Genomic DNA, 2,554 nt, shown 5'->3' on the forward strand with positions numbered 1-2,554 from the left:
TCATGTTTTCTTTGTGTGTGGTTTGGTTGTTACGTATAGTGATCTGAATCTCTGGTGTAATTTGGTGAAGGGAATTAGGGTTAATCAAAATTCAGTGTTTTTGAAATATTTGTAAATATGCAGGGTGATATGTCAGTATCATTAGAAGTTCATTTGGATTTTTGTTGGAATGAATAAAATTTATGATTTTGTCTAGTTTCCTGATTCTGACAGTATTGATAGGAGTAGTTTTAAATATTGGTAATGTTGGTAAGTGCAGTGACTCCTTCAAATCCTAAATGTTTCAGATGTAAGTTTGACATTTTGTCAGAGCCCGAGACTTAAGTTTTTAGAATTCACTATTGCTTTTGAGGTATCTGATATGAGCAATGTCAAAATTATGGTCTAAGGAGAAGGTGCATGTTTTACACATGTTCTCTTCTTCATTTCGTGAATTTTAGTGACTAATTTACCAGAAATATTTGTTTAATGTGGATGTTTGCTTGGTGTTGGTGTGTATGTTATTTAAAGATTGGCCATTGTTGTTGTTGGTGCTAATAGTATTTTACTGTTTTGTAGTTTATGTTGAATAAATTTGTGGAAATTTTTCTATGATTTATTTTCTTTATTTCTTATTTTTAGTAGTTTACTGCTGAGTTATTTAGTTATGTTGTATGTAGTATTGGTATATAGTGCAGGGTATTGCATGAAAAGCTCCCACATTTTACATGGCCAAGAATGTGAATTTGGTTTTTCTGTTGTACCCTGTACTTGAGGTTGCCCCTAGTTTTTATGTGGTTAGCTATTTTTTATGTCTAATTGGGATCTATATTACTTTGTGAGATATATTTTTAGATATGTCGAAAAATATTTCATTGAATCTGCATTCTGCAGTATTTATGTTAGTGATTGTACTGTTGAATTCTGCTAACTTTCATTCTGTTTCCTCATGGAGCTGTTGCCACTGAAATATTCTGAAATTTGTAAAAGACTTTTCATTGCTTGTTGATGTGTAGATGTGTTATGATAAGTATAATAGGTGGTCAGTGTGTTGAGGGATTGCTTGCCTTGAAGTATGTGGAGCAGAATGAGATATTTGGTGAAGAGTTATAGTTAACTCAGTGAGAGATGTGTGTTTTATGTATTATTTTTGTGCCAAGATGTGCTGTGTACCTTCAAATTTACATCTGTAATGGTGTTTGTGTAAGTGTCAAGGTGCAGCTCACTGTTGTAAGCTTTATGAATCTTGCATAATTGATGAGTATGTCATTACATTATAGTATTGAGCTGAAATCCTCATGAGCCTACAGAAAAGACCAACTTCTCTCATGGGCCATTACAGGACAGCAAAGTATCTTGACCATTATTTATAAATGTTTATTATTTATTAATTAGTCAAAAGGATTGTAATACTTAACCAAAAGTTTGTAAACAATTTCTCATATGAATCCCTTGAAATTTTAAGAAGTCCTCACAGTTCATATATTGTATCATGTGTTGGTTAACCTTTTATTACTTAAAACTTTATCAGTTTGTTAAAGATGTCCCATTTGGTTTTGCAGTGGCCAAATTTGAACAAGAGTTCACAGTCAGTGTTCAGATCAGGGCTATTCAAAAAAATGAAAAACTCAAAGAATTGTTTGACAATCCAAATCTGACAGGAGAGATCCACAACCACACAAGAAACCTACGATGTGCTCATGTGAGTCGGAAACTAACAAACTTTGTTATAATCTATATTTTTCTCTTTGTTCATTGGTTAAAATGGTTGACACCTTTCACTTGCAATGTTATCTATATACACCACGTTTTATGCAATCACCTCCCAATACTACAACATAATTCTACAGTCTTCTCTCAGTACTATAATATAACCTAAACATTATTGCAACCTACCCCACAGATGCTAGACTTCACCATCAAAATATTCTTGAGTGTAACCTACCAGTATTATAACACAACTTGTACAAATATAGTCTTCACAATACTATCACACACTTCACATTCTACACAATCACTCCCAAAACGGTCAACTCTCCATTAAATCACACCCTACTGTCTTGGGAAAGAAAAGGATACACTAGGTAATATAGTCCTACGTGCACCAAAGCAAATGGAGTACCTTTGAACAAAGATGGATTGATCAGGGCTGATACACACAAAGTAAGAGCAGCATGTCACAGCTCACACTTTACATTTATAATATACAATCATAGACATAATGTACTCAATGAATATAATATTCAAATTAATATATCCTAAGAGAAATACCTAGCCAAGGATAAACCTCTGTACCTGGCTTTCGTTGACATGGAGAAAGCCTTTGACAGGGTCCCCCGATCCCTTATCTGGTGGTCAATGAGGAAACTTGGGATAGAAGAATGGCTAGTGAGAGCTGTGCGAGCCATGTACAGAGATGCGGCCAGTAAGGTGAGGGTTGGAAATGAGTACAGCAATGAATTCCGGGTAGAGGTAGGGGTCCACCAAGGTTCCGTCCTCAGCCCCCTATTATTTACCATAGTCCTCCAGGCAATCACAGAGGAGTTCAAGACAGGTTGCCCCTGGGAGCTCCTCT

The 2,554-nt window shown here is 35.2% G+C and overlaps 1 protein-coding gene across 3 annotated transcripts in view; it reads left to right on the forward strand.

The window, feature by feature from the left end:
• Positions 1–2,554, forward strand: part of LOC106872132 (transmembrane protein 181) — a 58,784-nt gene that overhangs the window by 26,123 nt on the left and 30,107 nt on the right. For all 3 annotated transcript variants that reach the window (XM_014919003.2, XM_014919004.2, XM_014919005.2), the window contains one exon: positions 1,542–1,681. In XM_014919003.2, the coding sequence (XP_014774489.1) occupies positions 1,542–1,681 (140 nt within the window). The remainder of the gene's footprint in view (positions 1–1,541; positions 1,682–2,554) is intronic.

The sequence above is a fragment of the Octopus bimaculoides genome, chromosome 2, assembly GCF_001194135.2.
Source record: "Octopus bimaculoides isolate UCB-OBI-ISO-001 chromosome 2, ASM119413v2, whole genome shotgun sequence".
In the NCBI taxonomy this organism is placed as follows: domain Eukaryota; kingdom Metazoa; phylum Mollusca; class Cephalopoda; order Octopoda; family Octopodidae; genus Octopus; species Octopus bimaculoides.